This window comes from Seriola dumerili, unplaced genomic scaffold (genome assembly GCF_002260705.1).
Source record: "Seriola dumerili isolate Sdu_G_001 unplaced genomic scaffold, Sdu_1.0 BDQW01001125.1, whole genome shotgun sequence".
Taxonomy (NCBI): Eukaryota; Metazoa; Chordata; class Actinopteri; order Carangiformes; family Carangidae; genus Seriola; species Seriola dumerili.
Genome location: NW_019175380.1, coordinates 1,225,932 through 1,252,948, shown reverse-complemented (window position 1 = coordinate 1,252,948; position 27,017 = coordinate 1,225,932). Strand labels below are relative to the sequence as shown.

The following is a 27,017-nucleotide window of genomic DNA, read 5'->3' as shown; positions in this document are numbered from 1 at the left end:
TTAGCTAAACTGTAACTGAAGGCTAAAGTAACAAACTAGCAAACATTAGTTAGCTAAACTGTAACTGAAGGCTAAAGTAACAAACTAGCTAACATTAGTTAGCTAAACTGTAACTTAAGGTTCAAGATAGAAACTAGCTAACCTTAGCACGTGTTGCAGTTTTCTTATTTTCCTAGTTGTTTTGAGTGTTAGTTTACTCAGGTTTCAGGTTAAATGTACATTATGATTGCACTTTTATTTATCTATTTATTATTAGCACTATTTTTGTTTTGTGCTGTCTCGTTTTTAACAATGACAAAGATACTTGACTTGACTGGCTGTTCTGTTTAAACAAGAGCCGGGGAGCTGTCGACTGGAAGGCTCTTATAGTTTGTGTGATGCTTGAGGTATGAGAGCCTGCTCGTCAGACTGACTGCTGCACGTCTGCTCACCTTTGAACCGAGCAGGCTGCCGCCATGTTGGTAGGTTACAGGGAGAGGGAGATTTGTCTCTGTGGGTGAGGAGACCGGACACTCTGTCAGCAGTCACCCCTTTAATGACGCTTACCAATTCTGAATGTGAGAGGAGCTCGGACTTATGAGCGTCCACTGTTGTTACTAAAGAAAGCTAAAAGCTCATTTTTCTCTTCACCGCCATTCGTAGGACGACACCTCCTCTCTCCAGGTGTAAAACATGGAGCCCTGTCTTGTTGCTGTGGAGCAGTTAGCAGCTCAGTAATCGCTGCCTGGAACAAATTGTGCAACTCCGTTTGTCTTCCCTCCTCCACCCTCCGTCTCTGCTGTGACATGGTGGCATGACGGCGAATATGACAGTGCCCCCCCCCCCCAAACAGAAATGTGCCATTAACTGTTATCTGTGGAGACATGGAGTCTAGCAGCTGGGCTGGATCATGTGGAGAAAAACTGGAAGTCTAGTGTCTGATGGAGAGCCGGTTTCACCGTGTGACAGTGAACACACCGGCACACTCAGCCTCCCTTAATGCTGTCACTTGACGTCCATTTCTTTCCCTCCCTTGCTTCTCTTTCCTCCTTTCTCTTTGACTTCCAGGACATGACAGCCAGGGACCTCCTCCAGCAGAGGTACACCCTCCCTAACGGAGACACCGCGTGGAGGCCGTCGCCCCTGGTTACTGCTGCCGTGGAGGGAAAGCTGCTGCTCCTGGATGGCATACACAGGGTCAACCTGGGAACCCTGGCAGTGCTGTCCAGGTACTACAAGTGGAGAAGCTGTTGCTCTCTGTAAACACACACACACACACACACACACACACACTCACACCTCAGCTCATCCCACTGTGTTTTCTGTCCCAGGTTACTCCACGACAGGGAGCTGGATCTGTACGACGGGACCAGGCTGCTGAGGTGGGACAGATACCAGGCAATCAAGGAACAACTGCAGTTCACTGACGAGCAACTGCAAGAGAGGTACGCACACACACACACACACACACACACACACACACACACACACATACACACACAGGTCAGGATTGTGGGTGATGTGTGGGAAAGGTCAGGAGTTTTTCAGGAGCATCTCTGAGTCTGTATTTGCGTCAAAGGTGGGAACACGACAGATGTGATCCCTGGTTTTTCAAAGAAAACAATAATAACACTCAGCATCAGGCCCATAACAGGAAGAGAGAGAGAGAGAGAATAGACAGCTGACAGTCGTCATCCCTCGCACCGCGGGGAGATCTGCAGGTGTGAGAGAGAGATGGGTGAAGAAGAACAAGGGAGAAAAGTCATCTAAAAGAAGAGGAGAGCGATGAGCGCTCTGGGTTTGTGTTGAATCTTCTGGATCAGCATTCTTACCATCCGACTCACTTTGAACCTCCTGTCAGGGACGGAGCTTCACCAGGTGTTCAGACTGAAAATAGCCCAAAGTGAGAAGAAGGCTGGAGTGTGCAGAGGTGAGGAGGAAAACGTGATCTGAGAACAGACACCAACACTCTACAGTGGTTTAGAAAACTATGAGAAAGCATTTTAAGTAAGTGAATGACCTTAACTGTTCCCTCTATTTGACTCATGACGTGTGTGAGTGTGTGTGCGTGCGTGCGCGTGTGTGTGTGTGTGTGTGTCTACATGCACATTTGTTTGCTTAGAAACCCACCTAAACTGGCAGGAAGGATGTTTGTGGTGGGGCGTCTGGGCTGAAATAAACCCACTTCCTCTTCCTCCTCTCCTGTGGCTCAGATAAAGTGTGTGTGTGTGTGTGTGTGCGCGTGTGTCCATTACAATACAGGCTTCAGTTTTTTTACTAAGCACTTTATTAGGAACACATTCTCATACAGGATCTGGAGAAACTCATCCAGCATCTCGACACTGACTTCCTGTTCATTTTCTAATTGATTTTAAAAAAATTTAATGACTCTTAAGGTCCGACCCCTCAATATTTCTGAGCTTTTAACCCCTTATGATCCAGGACTCAGGCTGAGATCCTCTGGTAGTTCACTGCTGGTCACTCCAAGGTCTATGTTGTTAGGAGCCTTTGCTGTCAGGCCCCTAAAGTTTGGACCAACCCTCCAGAGGAGGTCAGACAGTTCAGTTTTATCTTCTTCACTTCTTAAGACACATTTTGATTAAAAAAAAAAAACTGTGTTTGTATTTGATTTTGTAAAATTTAATTTAATTTCGCACCTCCATTTACATTTCACTTAGATTTGTGACTCATGACTGACTTTGTTACTTGTATTGAAAAGTGCTATACAAATAAAATCTTCTTCGTATCATTATTATTGTTATTATTATTCTTCTTCTTTGTTCTCAAACAGCCTCAGTTCTTCATGTCATGCATTCCACAACATGTTGTAAACGTTCCTCAGAGTTCTCCTCCATGTTGACGTGATTACATCACATCACCTCTGCAAATCTATCAGCTGCACGTTCAGGCCTCATGATTCTTCTCATAGCAGCAAACAGAACCCACATCCTGGAGAACACGACTTCATATCTGTTTACCAGTCAGATTTGGATCAGGGTTGGTCATTTTTGTTTAACAATATTAATGTTTGAATTAAATTTATGCAGCTGACGACGTTATGGGACGGAAGAGAGAGAGAGAGGAAGACAGAGAGAGAGTGAACGAGAGAACAAGAGAGACAAACTTTTTAGATGGATGGTGGAATACAGTGTGTGGTCAAGCCCAAAAATAACCAGCCTCTGATATCTTCATGTATGAAATGTCTTCCCACACACTCGCCCAGTGATGATGATGATGATGATGATGATGATGATGATGATGATGATGGTTAGCGCCTGCTCCCGCCCACATTAGAGTAAATATAGCCTGTTGCAGTGTGGGTGTCTCTGTGGGGTGATCGAAATGGACTTTGCTGTCCTCTTGAATCAAAGAATTACACAGCCAGCTGTCAAAAGTCATGCTCCTGTCCCTGACATAGATTGTGAGAGACACACACACACACACACACACACACACACACACACACACACACACACACACACACTGTGACAAACACCATGTGCACCTGCACTCCATATTTACTTGAACACAGCTAAACAGATGTTCTTCCACTGCTGGAGTGTAACTGTTGTCTTGGTGTGTGTGTGTGTGTGTGTGTGTGTGTGTGTGTGTGTGTGTGTGTGTGTGTGTGTGTGTATTTTCAGGTCCATCTTCCCCATCCACCCGTCCTTCAGGGTGCTGGCCCTGGCCGAGCCCCCTGTTGTTGGTGCCAGTGCCAGCAGCAGCAGAGGTCAGCAGTGGTTGGGCCCGGAGCTGCTCACTATGTTCCTGTACCACACCGTCACCCCGCTGGCCAAAGCAGAGGAGATGGGCCTCATACAGGGACTGGTGAGACACACACACACACACACACACACACACACACACACACACACTGTGACACAACACCTCCATACACAACTGACAAACAGCATTTTCCTCTTCTCCTGTGTTGATCATTAAGAAGACATATTTGTGGTTTTAAGAACCAGAAGAGCTAAAACGAGATAAAAAAAAACAACAGTTGAGGAGGTTGAAACATTTTTAAATCCTTCTTACTTGTAAAATATTACAACATATTTCCCCATATTCATACCTGGAAGAATCTAACAGACACCCCTAAAGTGGACCGTACCATTTTTTAACCTTGATTAGCTGAACGTCTCGTCCACCTGTCTGAGTAGCTAGCATCTCTGCTCGTGTGCGTTGCACAAACAAACAGAGACACTGTAGGTAAACGTAAGTAGAAGTAGCCAACTATGTAGCTTGTTTAATGTAGTTTCTTATCACCGGAGTTTCTGAATTAGACTCTGTGTCTACGGATGGACGCTAATGTTAGCTAGTTTCTTACTTTAACCTAAAGTTACAGTTTAGCTAATTAATATTAGCTAGTTTCTAACTTTAGCTTTAAGTTACCGTTTACTAATGTTAGCTAGTTTCTAACTTTAACCTCAAGTTACAGTTTAGCTAATTAATATTAGCTAGTTTCTAACTTTAGCTTTAAGTTACAGTTTAGCTAGTGTTAGCTAGTTTCTAACTTTAGCTTTAAGCTTTAACTTTAGCTAGTGTTAGCTAGTTTCTAACTTTAGCTTTAGGTTACATCTTACTAATGTTATAAAATTCTCCATCATGAAGGTATTAATGTTCAGTCTGTGTTGAAGCTGTTTTAAGGAGGTGTTTGTTCAGCTAACAGGTGTTTATTATTTCGAGCTCTAACTGGAAACATAATTTGGAAACAAAAGTAATTCTAGATGAAGATTCTTGTAGCTTAAATCCACTTCTGTCCTCATCTGCATACCGTCCTCTTCATCGGTCTTCTTTGTCTCTTGTTTTTTAGACTCCTGACGTCCCAGAGGAAGCAGCGGAGCAGCTCCTGCACCTCACACATAGTCTCCGCAAGACAAACGACGCCACCGTAAGTGTGTGCGTGTGTGTGCTTACCAGTTTGTTTACATGTGTGTGATCTAAGTCATTTATTTGTGAGTTTTGTTTTGTGTGTGTGTGTGTGTGTGTGTGTGTGTGTGTGTGTGTGTATGTGTGTGTCTCTCCAGGCACAGTCTCTGGCCTCCTCTCTCTCCACCAGACAGCTGTTGAGGATCTGTCGCCGTCTCTCTCTGTACCCCGAGGAGAGCATCGCCCACGCTGTCAATAAAGCTTGTCTCTCTAGGTACACATACACACACACACACACACACACACACACACACACACACACGCACACACACACATACACACATCTGGGTTGTGATTCACTGTGAAATGTTTTTTTTAAACCTCTATGATTGTGTGCAGCAGTGGTGATTTGTGTTCATGTGTGTTGCAGGTTCCTGCCCAGCCTGGCTCGTGCCTCTCTTGAAAAAAGCCTCGCCAGCTGCTCCATACAGGAAGCTCCAGACCCGGCTGAACACACTCGAGATTACAGCTGTGAGTTCCAGTCACCTGTCTCGATGAGATTTATTACCACTGCTCAATGTTTGTTTACAGCCTGACAAATGGCAAAAAAAAAAAGAAAGTTGTGTAACTAACAAATATTAAAACAACAGACTAGAGCCACTCTATTCTTAAAGGTTCTGTAAACAACATTTTAAACAACAATACAGCAGCAAACAACCATTTACTATGTAAAGATATAGCGGGGTAATTGCGTCCTGAGCAGAGAATGAAGCCACACCCCTTTTGTGTTTGTTATAATCTGAATTGCTCTATTGTAAGTTGTTTTGGTTGCTGGTCTGGTCGCACATGCGTGTTAGTGCATGTGAGTCCCTCCTGATAAACCCTTAGTCTTCCCCACGTCAATCAACACACAGGTAGCGCCCACTGCATAGCACAATGCGCAGCGTTTCGGTGAAACCGACCTTCCAGAACTTCCTCCACTGAAGAAGAAACCACGTTTTCATCTGAAAAGGCCTCAGACAAAGAAAGAGACAAGAGCAGAACACAGGTGGACTGGACTGAGGACTACCGGCTCAGATCCTGGTCGGCCGGTGGACCGCCAAAACATTCATAGTCTTTCATGCTCCATCAGTGACATTACCAGCTCTATCAGTGTCATTACCAGCTCCACCAGTGTCATTACCAGCTCCACCAGTGTCATTACCAGCCTCATCAGTGTCATTATCAGCTCCACCAGTGTCATTACCAGCCTCATCAGTGTCATTATCAGCTCCATCAGTGTCATTCATGCGGCCGGTCCCAGTGGATCAGTCCAAGGCTGAATTCCTGTCCCAGACCGTGGAACTGATACTGGTGTGGATTTACTGAGAGGGGAATCCTATAAGCTGCATCTAGTGTCAGTGATGATTGTTTACAGAACCTTTAATTATAATTATACTGCTTCAGGTGTGTTATTTGTATTATTATATTACTATAAATCTGCAGACTGGAAGGCCAGATGTTGGTAGCCATATAAGGAACATCTGTAGCTTCCCCTGAGGAAGCGACTCACAGACTGTGTTTCTGCAGGTATGGTAAAAGATGGTGTGCTGACTATCGGCAACGTGTCCGCTCCCGTCTACAACCCCAGCGAGAAAATGAAGGTTCCAGACGTTCTCTTCTATGACAACCCCCAGGTAATTACACACCGACCCGCATCCAAATATACATAGTGGGATTCACGTCAGTCCAAACCAAACCTAAAACATTTTACCAAACCTCTGTGTGGTTGTAAGAGAAGACATTCATTTCCAGGGCATGACCCACATTTCATCACAAAAGGGCAAAAGCCGGATTAGAAACAATAAAGAATAATCCATTGTTTTGTTTTTTTCTCCCAAACTGAGAAAGATCAGTCTGTGTACTCGTCACTGCACAATATTCACAGCAGTGTTCATTCAAATGAGATCAATGAAATGCCAACTCTGATCCCTGCTTTTGTTTCTTGTTATTATTAATATCCCTGTGTCCTTGTTGCCGTGTGTGACTTTATTTCATTATGAAGGATTTTGCTTTTAGTTCTGGTATTAGCTGATATTTCCTGAGGCCTGGTTCCTTGTTAGATACAGTGGAGTCTCACAGATATAATCTGAGTCCTGACCTGGCAGGAAAGTCTGTCCGCTGTAACTGACCTGAATTTTAGTGGATGAGAAAGCAATGTAACTTTAATTCTGCACTTTATTCGTGCCTTCGTGTGTCCAGCAGGAAAACACGTAAATTCATTGAATGCTTGTGGTTAGCTTGCAGTTGTAATCATGATATAAAAAGAAAGAGCAAAGTGCAGTGAAGTGGACTTCATGCCCAAAACCTTGTTCAGGAAGTCGTTGGGACTTTCAGACCGAACGCAACATCGGCAGCACTGTGCTCTGAAACCATCGTTTGTGGCTGCACATGTGCAGCGCGCCATTGGCTGAGCTTGTTTGTTTGTTTGTTTAGATCCCCATTAGCATCGCAGCAGCTGTTCCTCTTGGCGTCTACACAGGTTTGATGTCGACGATACAACCGTACATATTCACAGTACTACACATCACACAATACATGACACATAATAATGCAAATAATAACAAGCACAAAGAAAATAAATCTGTCATTAACTTACAGGTAATTATCAGCCATGAATCGATGCATATATTATACTCATTAATTATTGAAATTTCTTCTCAGGTAACGCTCTTTTGAGTGTTTTTTCTTTAAACCATATATATTACTTTGTTGTACAATATGACAAACACACACGTGGCCAATAGAAATGAGGCATCCAGCCTCTTTGTTTCTTCTTCTTCTTCTTCTTCTTCTTCTTCTTCTTGTTAGCGGAGCTCGTGCTAACGCTTACTTGGGAATGATATACCTTTGTCCTGCTAGCTGCTGTGTGTCTGTACATGCCACATATTAGTGTCAGAATCATGTTTACTGACACTGCTGTAGAAGCACCGGTAGATTTTTGATTCTACGAGGTAAAACATCTCTATACCACTTGTTGTTTACTTTGACGTCCTGTGTCTGATCCTATTGGCCGCCGTGGCCCGGTGCGTCCGAACCTCAGCGCGGCGAGGAGAGACCGGCCGAGGAAACGACACATCCTCTGGCCACACCGATGACGCCATGTGACCCAGATTTATCTCTTTCCCACTCTCTTTCTCCCTGTCCTCATTCTGCCCTCTTTTTTTTCTTCTGCCTGCTTGTACTGGAGACACTGAAATAAGAGTGGATGAGGGTGAGACAGGATGAGAGCGAGGAGGATGCCCTACTTTTGGAATGACCTGCTTTCTGTCTTTAGAGTAGAAGCACAGTTGTGAAAAGCATTGGGAGCAGAGGGGAGGAGGAAGCAGCTGAATTTTATCTTCACACAGGGACCACGATACTTTTACTTACTATGTGAAAATGTCCATGTGGGTTCAATCAGTCACGTTCTAACTTGTTGAGTGTTTGTTTTAATGTCTCTGCAGCACATGATGGTGATGGAGGACATGCTGAAAGACTTCCTGTTAGGGGAGCACCTCCTCCTGGTGGGAAACCAGGTGAGTGACACGTCCACAGAGATCCAGTTTTGTTCACCGTCTCACTGTGAAGTAGGTCACACATGTCGGCCCTGCTTCAGCCTGGTGGGACCAGTTATGAAACAGGCTCCCTGCACCCTCATGTCAGCCTCCCAACTCTGTGGGCACAAGGGAGTGTGTAGCACTTCCCCAGGGACACTCTGTGCCCCCGAGTCTGCTCCTTGAGGAGGAGGAAGAGGAGGAGGAGGAGGAGGAGGAGGGAGTGAAAGTGGACATGGTGTTCTGCAGCCCAGAGGTGGTTCTCTGTGTGTGTTTGTTTGTGAGAGACTCGAGTGGGAGAGAAGCTATTTGCAAATCAGAGTGCCTGACGCTGAGGCATTAGGAGCTGTCAGAGCAGTTTACTGGACGTCTGACGATCCGGCCCAGAGACTCAGCGGCACATCCGGGAGAGGCAGGCTCCGCAGGAAGCCAGTGGGAGTCCCAGAGAACAGCCCCTGTCAGAACGCAGAGCCGTCCAAACTAAGGGCCGCTCTCGGCTCTCGCTGTCAGAGGGAACACACACCTCTTTATCTGTCTTTACTGAAACAGAAAGATTCATTTCTTTATCTCACTGCGTGTCTTGTTTTCAATCCTTCCACAGGGCGTGGGGAAGAATAAGATAGTGGACCGGTTCCTGCACCTGCTGAACAGGCCCAGAGAATACCTGCAGCTCCACAGGTGAGGACAGTCAACTCGTCTCCACTGAACGTGTCACATTCCCTCTTCACCCAGAGCCAGAAAAAATGAGTCAGATTAGGGAGAACCGTCAGTCACTGTGGGCTTGGTTCTCTTCTATAATCCTGTTTCAGCCTTTTGATCCACTCCAGACGCTGCAGTAGAGTATCATGTACCTACTTCTGTTAAACAGAAAATCTTCTGACAGACTTTTTCCATTCTTCATCAGCGTCTCAGACTTTCTCTGAAAATCTTCTTCCAAACTCTTTTCAGTTCAGCTTCATTCAGACAGCTCATGAGAATCCGTCTTATGTATTCATGTATGAGTCACCAGCTGCAGAATAGATCAAAAGTTCATAATCAATCATCAGTCGAGGGATGTTTGATTATTTTTGTGTTTAAAGCTCCATGTTTCTTCTTCTTCTGTGTTTTATCTGAAGTGTTGATCCATCAGAAGATATAAAAACCATCTCAGTGTAGTTTTACATCTCCTCTCTCAGGCTTCTCTCTGGAGCTCTAGTAACAACAGGTCAGTGAGCCAATCAGAAGAGAGGAGGCTCTGAGCCTCTCTTCTGATTGGCTGACTGTTTTCTGACTGATCCAATAAAAATATAGCAGATTTCAGGTAAAAACACTCAGAGAAACCAAATCCTGCAAGGTTTGGATGGTGGGTCCAGGTGGGCGGGGCTTGGTGACTGCTTTGTTGTGACATCACAAAGTTACAGGAAGTCCTGACAGCTGGTTTTTAAGGCTGATGCCAGTTGCACAAAACACTTTAAGTTTTCAACTTAAGTAATGGCACTTAATGTTTAATTTCTCCTTAGCTGAGGGAGTTTCTTAAGGGTGTTGCACAGAATCGATTAAAAGGCTTCCATAGTTGAGGAGAAACGTTAAGGCATTTGCAGCAGGGAAAGAGATTTTACATTCAGTGTCTTGTGCAACAGTTTAAGTTGCTTTAAGCGATTCCTTAAGTATAGGACTAAGATAAGGAGAAAACCATTAATACTTAAGTGAACATTAAGGAAACATTAAGGATGAAACTTGAGGTGTTTTGTGCAGCTGGCCCCAGGTTCTGAATACAGGCTGTGTGCATTTCTCTGTGGACTGAGGCTTTGATACTTTCACAGTATTAATATATTTTTAATTTTCAATTCATTTTCTTACCCCCCCCCCCCCCCAGCTTTATCCTTTCCATCTAAGGGTATGAAAAACTATTCTGGTCCTCAGTAAATTAGGCCATCCTTGACCAGAACAAGGACCTCACATGCCCATACTAAAGAAGAAGCATTTTTGAAGAAGTCCTTGTTAAGTCGGTCGGGTTCACTGCTTCTATAAATACTCAACATCATCACACTTGGGGAAAATTAGGTCAGAGAGCTGCTCGTGCACAGCGTGGTGTGAAATCAGCCTTACTATTGAACGTGACTCAGATCAATCGGAGACAGAGACGGGCCTCGTATCGATCCCTGCACTAATAAGGAGGCGATGTTTTGCGTGTCAATGACTCTGATGGGAGATCGGCAGCAAACAGAACGCCAGTAAAAGTCATCACTTGTGCAAACCCGAAGAACTGATGTAAAAAATGTCAAAGTCCTGTGAAAGTCGAAGTGGAGCTGAGCGTGGATGTGGCCTGGTTAGCTAATATTAGAGCGGGGCCGAGGCAGGAGGATCTGTGCATGTGGCTTCTGGGAGCCGTTACTGAAAACCTACAGAGATGTGGCTCAGAAAAGCAGCAGAGATGGAGGGAAACTAGGACAGCTCCTGGGTCACACTGTGGGATATCGAGGAGAGATGGGGGGGGGGGCTGGTAGGTGGGAGATGTTCAGAGAAAGAGGGAGTGATAATTTTGGGAGCCACAGGGAATCAAAGTTGTTGGGGAGATGCTTATGTTTTGTTTTCTGGCCTGTGTGTGTGTGTCTGTGTGTGTGTGTATTTTTAAACTCTAAATAAATGAAAGCAAATGTTGAATTTGAGTTATTATAACGGAACATTTACATTCCCCCCCCCTCACAGAGATACGACTGTCCAGACTCTGACCCTGCAGCCCTCAGTCCGAGATGGCATCATCACGTACGAGGACTCACCTCTGGTCAGTTAATCACACACACACACACACACACACACACACACACACACAGCTGCTCAGAGGTGGGCAGAGTTATGAAGAGATTCGCATGAGGTGAAAGAAGATCTGTGTGACAGGGAGGAGGACATAGACGACAGGTGCGACAGGGCAGCGAGCAACACTCTGCACACACCAAGGAAGAAGAAATAACTACATGTTAGTGCAGTGGCCACACCTGGTGTTGCAGTGTCACATGACGCACACCGACCCAAAGACAGAGGAAACTGTAGAACACATGCTGTTTGTATAGGATTGAACAGGGCTCCAGTCATGTTACACACACACACACACACACACACACACACACACACACACACACACACACACGTCCTGTGGCCTAATTAATCAAACTAAGTGAAAACACCTGTGATGGTGCACAGTGCGTATGTAGGACCTTTTAAAGGGAAATTCCAGTTTGAGGGAAGTGGAATGTATTTACATATTTTTGGTCATTCTTTGTAGCAGTTATAATAACAGACTCACAGAGCGACCTGCTGAGATGTGGGAGCGCGGCGTATTTACAAAGAAGTCCGACGTTCAGTCTGCGTCACGTCTGTGACTATCTCTGTAACGCTGTTTCTCCTGTCTAACTAATGAACACTCACTGTTATCATACATTTAAACAGATGGTGTGTGTGTGTGTGTGTGTGTGTGTGTGTGTGTGTGTGTGTTTGTGTAGGTGAAAGCAGTGAAACTGGGTCACATACTGGTGATTGACGAGGCCGATAAAGCTCCAACAAACGTCACCTGCATCCTCAAAACACTGGTGGAGAGCGGAGAAATGATCCTGGCCGACGGACGCAGGATCATCTCAGGTACACACACACACACACACACACACACACCCACACACACACACAGAGGGTTTAACACCTTGACAGCAGACACGTCCCAGATGCAGCGAGCAGACACAAGCGGGACCATTAAACGGACGAGCTGAGGATTGGGTGTCCTGGAAGACGGACATGTGTAAAACATCAGATGCAGGACACTAAAGGAGGCTTAGGATAAAAGCCTTTATGGACAGGTACCAGTGGATTCTAACACGTAATCACACCAGCAGCTGACGGCTTCTCTATTCCTGAGAGGCTCTTCCTCCCAGAGGAATGCAAACACGACCTCGAGACTTCATAAACACAAACTCTGAGAGCTCCTGATGCAATCAGAGACTCAGTGACACAAAGCAAGTCAAAACATGACGAGCTAAAGAGAAGGTAGAGGCAGAAACACGAAGTGAGGCTGCCCGCTGTGATGTGTCATGAGCTAACTGCGACTGTCTCTCCTCCAAAGATCCACGTGAAGCCAAGAGCAGACCCAACGCCATCGTCATGCATCCAGACTTCAGGATGCTCGTGCTGGCTAACAGACCGGGCTTTCCTTTCCTGGGAAACGACTTCTTTGGAGCTCTAGGTACAAACACACACACACACACGTCCTTCCACAGAGGAACACTCTCCTTCTTTATTTAATAAGCTCCTTCTCTCACCTCTTCTCTGCCCCGTTTCCCGACACTCTTCACTGTCCTGTCCAAGGAAAAATAGATCAATAAATAATGATAATGATAAAAAATAACCAAGCAATTTAGATAAATCAGGATTGGACATTGTAAATGAGACAGTTGCTGTCAGATGATGTTCCGTCTCCTTCTGAATTAAAAAGAGAAAAACTACTTTTCTTGTGCGTGAACTTGTGTGTATTTAAAAGCCTGACAGTAGAGGATCTGAGAGCTCGTGAAGGATTATAAAACAACAGATAATCGGCAATGTGAGCCACAAAAACAATTAAAAGAACATTAACATCTACTCTAAAAGATACTGGGAGCCAGTGGAGTGAAGATGAACCCGGGGTGAATCGATCCCTCTTCCTTGTTTCAGTGAAAAGTCCAGCAGCACAGCTCTGAGTCAACTGGAGTCTTTTAAAAGACTATTTCAGAAGATGTTATTGCTGCAGAGCCCAGTAAAGTCTTATCACTGCACAGGTAGAATCGTGTGGGTGTGTTTACAGGTGACATCTTCAGCTGCCACGCCGTGGACAACCCGAAGCCCCAGGCCGAGCTGGCGATGCTCAAACAGTACGGCCCCGACGTTCCCGATGCCACGCTGCAGAAACTGGTGGCCGCCTTCGGAGAGCTGCGGTCCATGGCCGACCAGGGCACCATCACCTACCCCTACTCCACCCGAGAGGTGGTCAACATCGTCAAACACCTGCAGGTGAGGGGAACTCATGTGACGCAACACTTTTCTCAGATTTGATCTCAGACTATTTTTTATCAATAATTTATAAAGACGCTGTGTCCATAATCCTGCAGCACGACATGCTTCAATAATGCATGAGAGTGTCCTCCTGCCTCGGGGGGGGGGGACAACTGCACTGTGAAAATACTGTCAAAGAAAAGTCCTGTAGTGAATCATTGTGTATTACATTTATTTTACATTTCCATTGTTTCAAAATCGTTCTATAATAGTGATTAGTTCAACGCTGTTGAAGTTTGTTACTCAAGAATGCTAATCGAATACGATTGAGAAAATAAAGCAGCATGTTAATTCTGGTCTTCATTTATTCATGTACCAATAAAGAACCGGATCCATAAGCAGTATCGATAAAAGTAGTTAGTACCATTCTTCTTGGTTCGTTTCCAGATGAACGGTGTGTGGCACAGGCTGTCTACATGAACACACTCTTCTCTCTTATTTTGAAGGTGTTTAGATGTCGTGGTTGTGTCGTCTCGTGCCTTCCTCGGGCTCTGTGGTTCTTTAGAGAAAGAAGAAATAACGTCAGGTTCTCAGAGAAGAGTGAGATTACGATTGGAGCTAGATCAATAACCCGGTGCACAGGGACGAGCCCTTATGTTTGATTTCCCCACTGGCCACCCACTCCGGCCATTAATCACCAGCAGTATTGACGTATGGAGGAGCGGGACAGGTGCAGGACAATTGAGTCGAAGTCTGAATTGTCCTGTTCGAGGCAGGAGTCGACATTCGCCCTTAATTACCACTTCACATCTGGTCCTGAATGCACCTCTGTGGTATCTGGGGGCTCAGATCAATACCAGCTGGGGTGAGGCTGTTATCGATTTTTGCATCAATTTATAGAACTTAACAGTGTCAGTTCATTGTAATATTTAGGTGTTAAAGTGCAATTATGGGTCTGATAATGGCCCCAGGATCAGGGGCCGTGAAGTCATTACGAGCATTGTGTCTTTTTAAAAATGAAAACAGCTTTTTAAAAAGCCTCTCACCCACATGAGATTTCATAATCTTTCATTTAGACCTGTGGTTCCCAACCCGTGGGCCGGGACCCACTGGTGGACCACGAAGGTGCTGCAAGTATATGGAGTTGGTAGATGTAAATGTGTAATTGGTTTTCATCTTCAGACGTTATGAAAGATATCTCCCTCTCTCTGCGCCTGTTTACCAGCGTATCATCATAATAACTGTACAGCACAGACTATTGAGACACTATAACCCAGTATCTCTCCGATTAATCGGCCGGCCGATTAATCGGCCGATTATAGCCATTAGAGAATAATCGGTAATCGGCCAAAAGTTGGCCAATTGACGCCGATGTTTACACTTATTTTTCACTAATAAAATGCAGGTAATATGGTATTTTTCTTAGAAATAATGTCCTTGTGTTACGCATCCAGTAGAGGACGCTCCGAATGCTTTCATGTCACGCTTCACAGTCACACCGCATCAGAGTGAAATAGTGAAGATTTATTTCCGGCCGTCAGCGCCGCGGAACGTCAGCGTCGCGGTTTTGCTCCGTCCTCAGCCCCGCGTCAATCCCCACCGGACGTGTTACGGCAGCGCAGCGCTGCCTTGCGAGCCAGCCGTATTCACGCGAGAATACGGAACGTACGCGAGATCGTTGCTCTTGATACAGTGCAGAGCGGTTGATATTAACAGAGTGGCGACAGCTTTTGATGTCGCCACTCTGTTAAATTCAACCGCTCTGATACATAATGTTGATGTGAAGTTAGATGACGTGCGTGTTGTGTTTTATTTTGAAAGGGGGCGGAAGTGTTTTACTTTGATAATGTGTTTGACTTCCTGTCTGGTGCAATCTACTCTGTTGAGCTTGACGCGATTTAGCAACGGGAGCGTCAAAAATGGAGCTGCTACAGTTGTTCATATGCTGCTTGTTCTACACACTTTCTGATAATAAAAGCATTTGAAAATAGTAAAATGTTCTCCCTTCAATTTATATCTTTGTAACAAGTGTTTGGAACTATATTCAAGCCATCAAAGACAGGTATTTCGTCTTTTTTTAAATTTAAAAATTTAAAAATTTAATCGGCTGATATATCGGCTATCAGAATTTTTTATTCCCAAATATCGGAATCGGAATCGGCCCCAAAGAATCCATATCGGTCGGGCCCTACTCTCTAATATTATCACAGACACAGTAACACATGCTGCAGGCTGGTGTCAGTGTTGTGGTCAGAGTCTGAAGACGAGTTACCGTCCAGATGTCACCTGACTCACCTGTTGACGAACTGTGAATCATATTAACATTCTGACCGTCTTCCCTCCATCTTCCCCCTCCTTCCCCATCCCTCTTTCTCCCACCCGTCTTTCTCCCGCCCGTCTTTCCCTCCCAACAGAAATTCCCAGGCGAGGGTTTGGCCAACGTGGTGAGAAACGTCTTCGACTTCGACTCGTACAACAAAGACACGAGGGAGGTTCTGATCGAAGCGCTGCACAAGCACGGGATTCCCATCGGAGCCAAGCCCAGCTCTGTCAAGCTGGCTAAGGAGTAAGGCTGCTAGGAAGATGCTAGGACCACACACACACACCCACACACACACACACACACCCACACACACTCACACTCTAAAGGCTCATACAGACACACGTCACAGAATACGAAGTAGAATCCTCATTGGAGAGACATTTTTCTTGGTTCAGAGTTACACTGGAATCAATCAGAGCGTTCGGCTTAATCGTGTTAAAGCGCCGTAACGTGATTTGTGCGGCAGCGACCGTCTGTTATCAGGGGCCGGTCTCACAAAACAAAACGCCTTAGGTTAAGATTTTCCTTAAGATGAAAAACGGCAGCACTTAAGTCTTCTCCTTCAGGTTTCCTTTAGATGTTCACTAAAGTATTTAAGTGTTCTCCTTATCTTGGTCTTACAAAGTCAGTTAAACTGTCGCACAGAAGACCTTAGTACGGAAGCTGAGAAAGGACATACTCGCAAATATATTTTTATCTCATTATCATTGGATTATTGGATGGACTATTTCAGTCACATGGTCGTCATGGTTACCGAATGAAAGTGCAGATTATCTGGACTGCGTATTACTCGAGACGTAGTGGTCGAGGTTCAGTCCAAATCGTTTCCTCCCGATAATATCTCGTTACCTCGGGATAACGAGCTTCATCATCTCGAGATAACGAGATAATAAAAATATTTGGCCTTTCTCAGCTTCCGTACCTTAGCAACCAAACTAAGGATAAAACCTGAGGCACCTCCGACTCCGTCTAAACTGCAGCACGACCAAGTTTAACCAGAACCCGATGGGCACCTTTAACGATGACCTGACTCTACATTACTCACTCCTTTAATGATAACAGGTATCACAGGCTAATGTCCGCAAACATATGGTCTCCATGGAAACAGTAGAGCTTTACCACTGTAGCATCTCTGTTACGGCTGTAATTAACTAACTTTTTCCTTAACTAAGGAAACCTTTTAAGAGATTCAGTGCAGCACCCTTAAGTACCTCCCTCAGCTGAGGAGGAATTAAACTCAAGTGTCAGACTTAAGGAGAAAACTGTTTTGTGCAGCCGGCCCCCGCAGGGATTTTAATTGTATCAGAAGTTGTATTTGCTTCAGCGTTATCTCAACAAACGTTGTAAAGATAAGATAGTATGTGACAAGCACTTAATCAACCATCACAAAAACAAATTGAAGCTTCCTTTTTTGCAGAATTAACTCACAGAAAGTTGATTTTTCTTTATAGATTTATAGAAGATAAAAATGACAATCCGTATTTTAGAAATTAAGGCTAACAAACAAAACACATGATTTACATTTTTCACCCTCCGAAGGTTCCAGACTTGTTCTTCTGAAGTGGCTTCTTTGTGTGGATGGTTCTTGATGTTACTGTCAGCAGCTTCAGAGAGCGGCTCCTGAGAGCGCTGGGGTTCTGGGTAGAACCGTAACCTCTCTGTGGAGAACCCGTGTGGAGCTGCTGTTGCTCAGACTGAACCTTTTACACATCGTTCACTGATTGTAGAGAATTTGTAACTTGAATGACGTCCTGACATGCTTGAGGTCGACCAGTTTCAGACTAGACTAAACTTCCATGAGGCTTCCATGAAGTCTCGCTGCTTCAAGTGTTAAATTAATGGCTGTTGACTTCACTCACATTACCTCAGCTTTCCTATAAGGGAAAGATAAGCTTCTAATTCCCACTACGTGTTCTCATCATGTGCAGCTTTGGCTTTTAAATAAAGGAAAATATTTGTTTCTTCTGTCTCCTGTGGTTTTATTTTGATTTATCACATTCATAAATTCAGTTTCATAAACATCTCAAGTCAAGTCTTGAGAACGGAGCAGAGCAGAAACAAGTATTTTCCTTGAACAGTCACATAACTGATCGTATAGATTATCTCTTCCATTATGTCTGCACTTGCACCATCTGAGCTCACTGGCTCTTTGTATCTCAGTGATTTAAAGTGCATCTTGAACTGTTTATATATCGGACTCGCTGCGTTGCCCACAACATCTTGTATACATAAAAGCAAATATTTTGCCTCTTGATTTCCAATTTTGGACATGGGAAACAAGAAACAGTTTCTCTTATGTGTCTCGCCGCTTTTCCATTCATAGAAATATTTATGGTTGGAGGACGATCCATCGTCCGACCGTTTTATCCTCCTGGAATCTCTCTGTTTTGTGGTTGTGTTGCATCTTTCATTCCCACCTGCAGCCAATAAGACTGTGGCTGTAATCCAGCTGTGATTCATGGGAAGACCAGTAAACATCTGGACTCACACAGGCAAACACACACACGTATAGACACTCGTCACGCATGTATTGGTTTTACCCGTATAAAGAGACGGTGGGATCAAATAATCTCAATCTGAAATCTTGCTGTGGCGGCCATGTTGATCCCCTAATGACACCAGTTCATTTTAATACAACAGGATGTGAAACAGTGACGTCACTTTCCAAACTGGAACTTCAGGAAGCTGCAGGAAGCTTCACTTTTAAGACGACAACCACACAAAAACACTGATGTTCATATAGTGAATTCAGATTTCAGTGTGTTGAACTTCTTGAGGTCTCACCAGGCGGCTGTCACCATGTGACCTTCACCTTCAGGTTGCCGCTGCCCGAGGTGAAGATGACGGGATACTGGACAATAAACCAAGGTGGCAACGCTCGCCGCAAACTGCTCTGCCCCACGGAGACACACCCCATAGACATCAAGGTAAACACACACACCCCCGCCTCTCTAATGATAATCTGTTTACAGTCAGCCTCACTCACTATAACTTTGTTTTCTTATTTACTTTCATTTACTTGGCAAGACAAAGACAAAGACAGCAGTAGAACAACATTCTTCTCTGCTGTGGTCGGCCGAGCACAAACTCAAACCGCTCCTCGTGTTACCAACAGTTATTGTTTTGCCTCCAGCTCTGTGCCAGAAACTCTGTATTTGCTGTGTCGTTGCAAAACTATGACCCGAGTTTAAACCGACCACAGCTGCTGTTGTGTTTCAGCTCGGGCTCCGGCTCAGAGGCAGATACATGTTGTTTTCAGTATCGCCATAAAGCCATTTTAGGAGTTTCATGTGTTTCTGCAACTTCTGCAGTTGGAGGACAAAAATGAAAACATAAACCAGCTGCTATAACACAGTCACCGTGCGTGCGTGCGTGCGTGCGTGCGTGCGTGCGTGCGTGCGTGCGTGCGTGCGTGCGTGCGTGCGTGCGTGCGTGCTGTAGTAACACTGTGTCTTGTGTCTCCAGGGCCCCGTGTTTCTGCGTGTACAGGGTTACCCCTGCAACAGGCAGGAGAGCAGGGCTTTGAGTTTCAGTGAGGAGAAAACCCACTGGCAGCTTCCCATGAATGAAGTCAACATCATCTGTGATGTCACCACCAAAGATGGTACACACACACACACACACACACACACACACCAACTATCATTGTTTTGTGTTCATGTAGGGAAATCTTCCATTGAACTAAGTCTAGAACCAAGGAGTGATCTAATATCTACGGATAGAGTGGTCGGGGGAGGGGACTGTAGACTCTCACTGTGTGTGTGTGTGTGTGTGTGTGTGTGTGAGAGGACGGCCTTTGAATGTTTAGCTGGAAACAACACAACAAATTAAGTGTCAGTGATCACAAATCAGAAAGACATAAACAAGAGTTAAATATAAACTATGAAATAATAATATAAACTAAATCAAATAAAGACCATGACTTCCTCAAGCCGCAGAGAAACAGATGGAGCCTTCGCAGATTTCCATAAAAGTAAAATACGCCATCTTTGCCCAAAGAGAGGTAAAGGCTCATACTGTATGTCTGTGAAGAATTAAAGTGACGGTTCAGGGTGTGTGAGGTATTTATCTATAGACAGATTCAGTTTATAGAAGCAGCAGGAGCACCAGCACAGAAGCTGAGGCTATGTCCACACTACTCCTCTTCACCTCCTCTGGTTTTCAAGCCTGGAAAACTGAGACTTTCGAAAACTCTGGGGTTGTGTTTTGGTCTGGACGGACAGAAACTGAGACCATTGTAAACAATGACACAGACACGGTCTCTCCTGATTGGCTCTCATCAGCCTCAAAAACACCTGTTTTAACCACTTAAAAAAAAAATATATATATTAGTGGAAGTTTACGCTTTATGTTGAAAAATGTCATCACTATCCGTCATCAAGCAGCCCTTTACTTTGGAACTACATTTTTCAACCATTGAACGACTGTGTTCCTACGCTTAGCTCTGACTCAAACAGCTGATCTGCGGAGTGATACGATGTGCGCTGCAGCTGCTCTGGTGTGTAGTAATACAGTAGTTCAATGGTTCACTTACTAGTTCCAAAGTAAAGGTCTGTTTGACGGCAGATAAAGCAGTAAAACATTTCAAAATAAAGCGTACACTTAAACTGGTGTTAAGCGTTGTTTATTTGTTTGTTTGTTTGTTTGTTTGTTTGTTCTCCTGCTGCTTCTCTGATCTGAATCTACTGCAGGTAACACACTGACTATAGATGGATATAGAACCTCACACAACCTGAGGAAGAATCAACAGAGACCCCAGATATCACTGTGATACCGTCCGTCTTTATATTGACCCTCTGAACTTTGGTCAGAATCATTTAATAATCACAAATGTATTTATCAGGGACAAAAGAAAAACCTTCATTTGTTATTTTTTCATTGTCATGTCAAGTTGTCGTCTCATTTTATATAAGAGACATTGACGATCCAACCTTGTGTGTGCGTGTGTGTTTTGCAGACATGCTGTACGTGGCCACGTGTAACCCGGTGTCCCTGTTCTCCATGAAGGAGCGCGGAGACACCATCCACTGCATGGAGCTCTACGACGTCTTCCCCAGGACCGTCAGCGGCGTCTGGCAGCCCTTCGTCACCATAGCTCCTCTGGGGAGTCCTCTGGATGGACAGGTGGTGCTGCACGAGGAGCAGGTTGGCACACACACACACACACACACACACACACAGACAAGCTTACCCCCCCTGGGAAACGTTTGCTGTCACAGCAGAGTCACTGAACAGGAAGTTGATGATATTAAAGAAACGCTCCGTCACACATGGACTTGTTCTTTAAGAGTCAGGAAACTGCCCGTTTATTGAAGTGGGATGTGGACGGACTGTCGGGGGGCGGGGGAGAACAAACCTGGCCACCAGGTAGGTCAGGATACCTGTGAGTCTTTGTTATGACATCACGCTATGACAGGTGAGGGTGTCTAATAACTCCAGTTTTATTATGCCTCTACACTGACAACAGCCAGGGATGGAGGTATATTGTTTTCATGAAGCCAATCAGCTCTGAGCCTCTCTTCTGATTGGCTGACTGTTTTCTGAGTGATCCAATAAAAATATAGCAGATTTCAGGTAAAAACACTCAGAGAAACCAAATCCTGCAAGGTTTGGATGGTGGGTCCAGGTGGGCGGGGCTTGGTGACTGCTTTGTTGTGACATCACAAAGTTCCAGAAGTCCTGACGGCTGGTTTTAAGGCTCAGTTTCTGAATACAGGCTGTGTGCATTTCTCTGTGGACTGAGGCTTTGATACTTTCACAGTATTAATATAGAAGCTAGAGCTGATCTATAATCACACTACACATGGACACAGACCTTTACACTGGAGGAACTAGCTTGACCAGGACTTGAAAACAATCAGCTCATCCCCATGCAGAGACGTACTGTACATGTCCTATAATTCAGTGTAGAGACAGCAGAGGTATTAAAGAGAAAAGAACAGGTTGCAGCTTTATGGCGGAGGTGGGAGTGATAGTGGGTATCATCACTTTGGCTCATAGGAGAAAACATAAATACTGTAAATGTCAGCTGTAATCCTGAGTTATGTGGAACACCGCACAAGAACAACGTGGAGTGAGGGGGAAGTTGTAAATAGTCTCAGTATTATGTAATAAAACACACCTACACACACACTAACTGTCACAAAGGAGTGAGAGTCCTGTCTCTCTTTGTCTCATGTCCTCGTTTACTGGCTAGTTAAACATGTAACGTGACATTTCCACAACACTGGCATTTGTTTGTTTTTTTCCGTAACCGAGGACGACCACAGATTCCTCACAGATTTAAAATATCGCAGCACAACTTTCTTCAAGTGGTCGGTGGTTAAGATGTTGTTTTGCCGCTGACTCTGTCACCCCGTAAGACCCCGGTCTGTGACAGCCGAGCGTCAGACAAGAACAATGCGTGTTAGCAGCTACGTCTCCGACCAGAACACTTCACAGCTGCTGCAGATTAGGCAAGAGGAGGACTTCTAAAAATACCTCTGTGATGGATCGTGTTACGTCTGTCTAAAAGTGAAGAGGTCCAGACAACATGAAGTTCACGCACAGGTCAAACGGCTTTCCGGGGAAATCAGGGAAACTATCACACACACACACACACACACACACACACACACATATATATATACACTGTACACACACGCAAATGCATCTTCTTATAGGCGCTTACTTACTTGTGTAACCGTACCCAAATATAATGATGCTGCGTTCAGGGGCGTGCTAAAACAAACATAACAGACATAGCAGCTTCCCCTAACTCACACACACACACACACACACACACACATACACACACACACACACACACACACACACACACACACACACTCACACACGCTGAATGAAGCCTGTCACAGGACACATGCACATGCAGGGACGTACACGTGTGCTCACTCCTTCCAGAGTCTGTACATGTTTAGAATCAGGAAATGGGGTTTCTCTGTCTCCGAGTGGCTCCACCACTCCTCGCTGCAGTGATGTGTGTGTGTGTGTGTGTGTGTGTGTGTGTGTGTGTGTGTGTGTGTCGGGGACGGGAGGCCATAAGGAAACCATTAGCGTGAAGCAGGGCGGCTGGGGCCGGGGCCAGCTCCCCTGTGGCTCCTTCTCATAAAACTCAATTGAAGATGAAGCCTGGTGCGTCACAAACGAAAGCCTTTTGCACAGTTTAGCCAACACACACACACACACACACACACACACTGAGATATCCTACCGCTCATCTGATATGAATAAAGGAAGCACACACACACACACACACAGAAGCACATCCAGACAATAAGCCTATCTAAATTGAATTGAATGAAAGTGTTCACATTAGTTGGAGTTAACTGCACATCAGCAGTCTGATCCAGAGGGGGGGGGTTATCTGGAGAGGAGCGCCCTCTGTTGGCAGCTCAGTGTTCAGGGCTTGGACTCAGGGCGTTGTCAGAGTTCGTCTGGGACCGGACCGAGACCACCTCCTCACGAGGGTCTGAGTGAAACCTGAGTGAGGTTTTTAGCAGCAGCTGAACGATCCACAGAGGCGTCCTCCTCTCAAACACACCAGGGGAGTAAACCAGTAGAAACTCTGAATAAAACAGTTTCACTTTAATATCAGAGACTGAGCGACACTCTTCAGAGACAGAGGGCAGGACGTCTCCAGCAGCTGCAGCTGAGCAGCTTGTTCCTCTGAGAACTTCAGATCCAGACGTCCTGCGACTAAAATCATCTGCTTCAGATAACGAGCTGAAAACCACCGAGGGGGAAAAAGCGAATCTTAAAGTTAGATTAGTCTTTGTTGTAAAGTAATAAATTACAGTGAAATATGAAGCACTAAGAGTTCATCAGTGTTTAATCATTTCAATAACAACTTAACATTTGTAAGTTTGGAATAAATTTATTGGAGCAAAATATCTTCGCCATTAATAGAGGACGTTTTCAAAATAAAAGCACCATGCAGGATGGCCATTTATTGCATTAAGTAAAATAACAATAACAACGCCCTGCTGTGTGGAGGTGTGAGCCTGTTCAGTCTCATCACTGTCTCTCTGTCTGTGTTTTCACCAGAGTAACACGGTGCTCCATCTGGACTGGGTGACCGGCGCCGTGCGGAGGCTCATGTTGTCTCCGGACTCGGATCCGCCCTCCACCAGAACCTCCAACTGGTGGAGCAGCAAGGAGCCGCAGGTCAGAGGCTGCAGCGTCTCCACAGACAGAGACAAAGAGTTATTTTGTCCCATGTTTCCACTTTGACATGTTTGTGTTTGATGATGAGTCTTCAAGCGGTTGAGCGATACGTCCCGAGGACTGAGGTCTAAGTGTGTGTCGTGTGTTTTGACGGTTTTTTACAGGGAGGACATAAAATGTGCCGTGACTTCTCTCACAAGAACTGGCTCCTCTTCTATAAGGAGGACGGGTAAGACGGATCGTCCACAGCGCCGTTCAGCGGTCTCAGTCAGACTGTGACATCAGAGGAATCAGTCTGTGTCTGTGTTTGTGCAGAAACCAGCTGGAGGTGCTGGATGTGCTGGAGGGCCGGGTTCACTCCATCTCCCTGCCCATCAACCTGAAGTGTGTCTTCCTCGTGGCAGAGGACCGATGGCTGCTGGTGGAGAGCAACACCAACAAGTACGTGATGGATGTGACGTCCCTCCCTCCCTGTCTCTGTCTCTCTCTCTTTCTGTCTCTCTCTCTCTTTCTGTCTCTCTCTCTCTTTCTGTCTCTCTCTCTCTTTCTGTCTCTCTCTCTCTTTCTGTCTCTCTCTCTCTTTCTGTCTCTCTCTCTCTTTCTGTCTCTCTCTCTCTTTCTGTCTCTCTCTCTCTTTCTGTCTCTCTCTCTGTCTCTCTCTCTGTCTCTCTGTCTCTCTCTTTCTGTCTCTCTCTCTTTCGGTCTCTCTCTCGGTCTCTCTCTCTCTCTCTCTCTCTCTCTCTCTCTCTCTCTCTCTCTCTCTCTCTCTCTCTCTCTCTCTCTCTCTCTCTCTCTCTCTCTCTCTCTCTCTCTCTGTCTCTCTCCCTCCCTGTCTCTCTGTCTGTCTGTCTCTCTCTGGCCTTTTGATAATTATAACATGACATGGTGTGTTCTCTCTAAACAGGAAGTTCCTGCTGACCAAGCCCGTGCACATGGCGGCTGAGGACTCTGGAGTGTGTCAGCTCCACAGCGTCAGCGAGGACCCGGTCAGCTCGGGCCACGGAGCCGGTTCAGGTACATTTATAAGAGGGAGGATGTTCAGGGTGAACTCGTCTGTCACGATCTGCCCTCCGCTCTGTGGAGACGTGGTGTCAGCCGTGTTCACCGAACCAGGCAGATGGACGTTCAGGGAAATAGACCGGTGCTCCGGGCGGCCATATGTCCTCCTCCACAAAGACCTCTGAGCTAATCTGTCAGCTGTTCCAATCAATATCAAACATTCATGTCACTCTGTGTCACAGTTGGTGAGAATGAGACGTGAGTGAGTCGGTCCACAGAGGTCACATGACTCTGTAATGACTGAGCCGCTCGTGACGTTACTGTGATCTCGAGAGGAAATACGAGGCGTGAGCTCACTGACTGTCCACACAGGTGTCCTCTGTTTAATGATGGTAACATGTCACCCCCCCCCCCCCAGGTGACGTGTCCGTACCCCAGATGCTGTCATGTGAGCAGCTGCCCAGCGAGAACCTCAGTGCCGCCCTGGACCAGAAGATCGTTTCACCAAACCGTTTACTGGCCGACACCGACTCCTTCGCTCAGGTCGTCGTCGGCTTCCCCGACCTGATGGTGAGAGTCAAAATAAGACGAGGTGAAAACTGTGGGTTCAGAGAAGATGACGTCATCATCTGACATGTTTAAAACGTTGTCTTCCATCATAATGTAAAGTCACGTTTTGGTGAGCAGCAGCTGAAGGGCGGGAAGGCAGTTGAGTGTTTAACCCTGTCGCTCCACAGCGACATGGATCACACTTCCTGGTTGCGGGGGTCAGATCATAATCAATCACTAATATAAGAAATTGATTGACAAAAATGAAATGTTAATTTGTGGCTCTGTGGCCCACAGTCACATATTATACGTCTGACTGAACTGCTGTTATTTTTATCACATCACATAACACACATCGACTCTCCGCTGTTTCAGAGCAAGCAACAGAACCTTTTAGAACTTCCTGTCAGAACCTTTCATGATAAAAGCTCACAGTAGCATAAAATAACAAAAAGAAACTAGAATCTCCTCCTGGTGGTGGTCTGCCGGCTCCACAGGTCACATCCTGTTTATCCACAGTCACACTCATTAACCATTGGTCCAAAGTCTTAGGTAATGGCTGAAAAGTGTTTTCTGAGGTCGCTGTGACCTTGACCTTTGACCTTTTACCACCAAAGTCAAATCAGGTCATCCTTGAGTCCCAGTGAATGTTTGTGCCAAATCTGAAGAAATTTAAAGTTTAATAATCTTCAGGCGACGGTAGATTCTGTATTTGGACGTTATAACTCAGTATGAGACTGTGAGTCTGAGACTGCACGATTAAAAAGAAGAAGAAGAATCTGGTCTCTGAGTTTATAAACTCTCACTATGTTTACAGACTCGTTTCCTCTGTATTCTCCATTTGACTCTTATAATAATTATAATAATGATGCATTTATTTGTATTTATAATGTATTATTTATGTATAAAAACAATAAAAACACACAATAGCAAACAGTGTCATCATACAAATACACAGACAAGGCAAAATGACAATAAAATAAAAGAAGTTAGAATAATACATGAGGCTGTAAAAGAAGTTTATTCACTTATGTCTTATATCTAATATCTGGTGGGAGAGAGTTTCAGAGGTGGGGGGGCAACAAGGAAGTGAGCAGGTGTATTTAGACAGGAGGTGGAGGAGGATCTGATGTGCTACTGTGTGTGTGTGTGTGTGTGTGTGTGTGTGTGTGTGTGTGTGTGTGTGTGTGTCAGGTGAATGAACGTCTTCAGTGATATCTTCCTCTCCATCTCTGCTTGTGTCCAGTCTCCTAACGAGGTGTACAGCTTTAAGAGGCCCGTTGACCTGTCGGCGATGAAGAGCGGCGAGGGCGGGGCTCACACGTTCCTCAGAGGAGGGCTTCGGTCCAGCGCCGCCAAACAACAGAACTGCGTCAGTCTGCTCTCAGCCAATCAGGTGGTCCGAGCCCTTCCCCCCAACAAGGTGCCCCTGAAGGAGGTGTACCCCAAAGGTCAGAGTTCAGATCGTAGCGTGTTCACAACGTTCACATGAAATTGAAGCAGAATGAATTCAGTGAGAGAGTCTTGTTTGTCACGCAGATGTCACACCTCCGATGACAGCG

At 45.3% G+C, this 27,017-nt stretch overlaps 1 protein-coding gene across 1 annotated transcript in view; it reads left to right on the top strand.

Moving 5' to 3' along the window:
* Positions 1-27,017, top strand: part of vwa8 (von Willebrand factor A domain containing 8) — a 65,048-nt gene that overhangs the window by 19,151 nt on the left and 18,880 nt on the right. Inside the window, exons 13-36 of the mRNA XM_022767321.1 lie at positions 1,048-1,208; positions 1,311-1,424; positions 3,624-3,807; positions 4,796-4,873; positions 5,010-5,125; positions 5,282-5,382; positions 6,421-6,527; positions 8,337-8,408; positions 9,028-9,104; positions 11,115-11,190; positions 11,906-12,041; positions 12,517-12,636; positions 13,231-13,436; positions 15,833-15,984; positions 18,560-18,668; positions 19,207-19,345; positions 20,699-20,886; positions 23,788-23,907; positions 24,072-24,136; positions 24,223-24,348; positions 24,812-24,921; positions 25,325-25,476; positions 26,702-26,906; positions 26,995-27,017. The exon at positions 26,995-27,017 is cut by the window's right edge and continues 59 nt beyond it. Of these exons, the coding sequence (XP_022623042.1) occupies positions 1,048-1,208; positions 1,311-1,424; positions 3,624-3,807; positions 4,796-4,873; positions 5,010-5,125; positions 5,282-5,382; positions 6,421-6,527; positions 8,337-8,408; positions 9,028-9,104; positions 11,115-11,190; positions 11,906-12,041; positions 12,517-12,636; positions 13,231-13,436; positions 15,833-15,984; positions 18,560-18,668; positions 19,207-19,345; positions 20,699-20,886; positions 23,788-23,907; positions 24,072-24,136; positions 24,223-24,348; positions 24,812-24,921; positions 25,325-25,476; positions 26,702-26,906; positions 26,995-27,017 (2,937 nt within the window). The remainder of the gene's footprint in view (positions 1-1,047; positions 1,209-1,310; positions 1,425-3,623; positions 3,808-4,795; positions 4,874-5,009; positions 5,126-5,281; positions 5,383-6,420; positions 6,528-8,336; positions 8,409-9,027; positions 9,105-11,114; positions 11,191-11,905; positions 12,042-12,516; positions 12,637-13,230; positions 13,437-15,832; positions 15,985-18,559; positions 18,669-19,206; positions 19,346-20,698; positions 20,887-23,787; positions 23,908-24,071; positions 24,137-24,222; positions 24,349-24,811; positions 24,922-25,324; positions 25,477-26,701; positions 26,907-26,994) is intronic.